The following is a 2,616-nucleotide window of genomic DNA, read 5'->3' on the forward strand; positions in this document are numbered from 1 at the left end:
GTAACAAGGGAGGAGGAAGTCCAGAGCCTGCAGTGCCTGAGCAGCCCTTCTGCCTGGTCCATAGTGACCGAGACACGCAGCTGGCCCGGCTGATGCGGCGGAACAACCTGAGCCGTGAGGACGCGGAGGCCCGGATCAAGGCCCAGCTGCCCCTGAAGGACAAGGCCCGCATGGCCCGCCACGTTCTAGACAACTCGGGCGAGTGGAGCGTCACCAAACGCCAGGTGGTCCTCCTGCACGCGGAGCTGGAGCACTCCCTGGAGTACCTGCCACTGCGGCTCGGGGTCCTCACGGGGCTGGCTGGCATTGTCGGTCTGTTCTACCTGCTCACCCACTACCTCCTGCCTTCCCCCTAGCTGGACCCTCCAAGGCAGGAACTGCTGGGTCTCAATCTCCTCAGAGGCTGAAACCAGGTAACAAATGCATCGGGTTTCCTCCCAACTCCTCAACACACGCACTCTGGATCCGGGCTGGAGCCCTGCCCTGGGCCTTCCTTTCCTCTGGGCACATACGGCATGCGCTCCGAGGCAGGGAAACAGCCCTCTGTCAGCAGATGCTCCTTTCCACCTTCCCCAGAGCCCCTCCCTATGGAACCCCCCACAGAATAGTGTCCATGAGAGGCTGTGACAGTAACACTGAGAGACTATTGTTAATTTCTTGGGGGGGGAGGGTAGCGCTCTCAGGGGCTGTCACCAGTGTTTAAAGCTGGGAGGGTCCCTGGGCCTGAACCGTCTCCAAGCACATGCGCCATCATGGCCAAAATGTCCTCTTAGTGGACATCGGGGAATCAGTTTGGACCAAAGGCTGCCCCCTTCAAGCAGGATTCCCTCGTAGACTGAAGCCCTCAGCCAGGATACAGTAAGGATTCGCTTATGGGCGATGCTATATCCGGGCAGAGGCCAGGCCTCTTCTGAGATGACCCACCGCCCCCCGTGGTATTTCCCCAGCACCCCACTCCCTGCCCCCTACCACTCTGCCTCCCTGAGCTCTTGGTGGTCCACATGCACCTGGATTTTTCTTGCCTCTGTGCCTTTGCCTTGCTGCTCCCCAATCTAAAATAACCCTCCCCCCACCCCCCAACTGGGTACCTTCTAGCTCAGGCACCACCTGAAGCTCCAGGAGGGATTAGGTGCTCTGGGTCACCACCCTGCCACCACTACCATGTTTTACCTGAATCCACAGTATAATAATCAACTAAAAGCTGGTTGGTCTCTCCTAGACTGTAAGCCCTTTGCGGGCAGGAACTGTGTCTTATTCATCTCTGTTCCTGGTGCAGAGCCTGAGTTGCCACTGGTGCTGAATAAAGTGTGTTGATCTGAAATGCCCCATGCTGCCACTGTACCTCCAGCATCACTGACCAACTGAGATTCCCAGACTCCACTCATACCATTTGGGCTTAAGCATGGCCTCCTCCCACACTAAGACCTGGGCCCCTCACTCCCCCAGCCCTAGAAGGTACAGTCGCCCTCTTGACTTCATCCAGGAGGATTCAGCCAGGTCCTAACGTACCTGTGTGAGAGGAGTGGAGGTGCTGGGGCAGCCTCACATCCACGTACTCCATCTTCCTTCCCCAACCCAATTAGACCAGTGTGGACATCAGCTTCCTCTTGCCAGAGCCAGCAGACCTGCTGATGTGTTGATCCTGCGGCCAGCAGCCTATTAAAGCCAGAAATGAGTGTGACAAATGAGACTGCTGTGGTGGCCATATTCAGTGCCCCCTTTCCCCGAGCTGCTCATACTTTAGAGACCAGCTCATTAACTCACTGCAAACCCAGGAGGGGCCGAAGCTGGTCAAGGAGGCTGCAGAGTGGGTCCAGGGCTGGATGAGGACGGCAGAGGGTGGCGGCTGCTTCTGCGGTTTGAGACCCAGAAAGGGGGGAAAGGAGGGAAGGGTATGGACCTCTCCCAGCACCATTACCCCAGTCATGGAGAAGATGGCTCCTTGTGAAGATGTGTGACATACTGACACCACTGCATTGTGACACCCAGAGGTAACAGTGATTATTCTGATTCCCCGCCCAGAGAGAGGATCTGGTTTGGGTCAGAGCCAAGGTTCAGAAGACTGCCCACTGTGTCCCAGGGCCTACAGGGAGGGAGCAGACCTGGGATTCCTCTGGCCCATTAGGCTCTGTCTCCTACCTGTGTGACCTCCTGTCTTCATGATGTTTATATCAAAGAATCTAATGGAGGACCACGGAAACCCTTTGCAAACAGTAAAGCTCGAGTTATTTTCTTCCCTGCCCCAGTATACCAAATTGGATGCAAGAATGTCAGAGGATGGCCAGTCGAAGGTGTGGAGAAAACGCCATCCCGGCCTCTTCCCATGCTTGGTGGCCCAAGGTGCCTTACAGGAATACTACTTCCTCTGGGGCATCACTGCGTGTCTCGGTCGCTCCGGAGCCCCTTGGATAAAGCAAGAGCTTGTCCCCCGACCCCGCAAGCCCTGGTCCCGCGACCCGGCGGCACCCTCCGCTCCGGCCGGCAGGTGGCAGCACCCGCCCGGATTGGGGTCGGGCTTCGGCGACCGGCGCCAGCCAAGCGATCACTAACTTTCTCCCGGTGGCGTTCCCGTCTCCTCCGGGGCCGCAGCCGGGAGAAAGTTAGTGATCGCTTGGC

General features: G+C 57.7%; 1 protein-coding gene across 1 annotated transcript in view; it reads left to right on the forward strand.

The window, feature by feature from the left end:
* Positions 1–1,326, forward strand: part of DCAKD (dephospho-CoA kinase domain containing) — a 20,363-nt gene extending 19,037 nt beyond the window's left edge. Inside the window, exon 5 of the mRNA XM_010832419.1 lies at positions 65–1,326. Coding sequence (XP_010830721.1) covers positions 65–356 — 292 coding nt within the window. The 3' untranslated portion in view covers positions 357–1,326. The remainder of the gene's footprint in view (positions 1–64) is intronic.
* Positions 1,327–2,616: the final 1,290 nt, after the last annotated feature.

The sequence above is a fragment of the Bison bison genome, unplaced genomic scaffold (assembly GCF_000754665.1).
Source record: "Bison bison bison isolate TAMUID 2011002044 unplaced genomic scaffold, Bison_UMD1.0 scf7180017861046, whole genome shotgun sequence".
In the NCBI taxonomy this organism is placed as follows: Eukaryota; Metazoa; Chordata; class Mammalia; order Artiodactyla; family Bovidae; genus Bison; species Bison bison.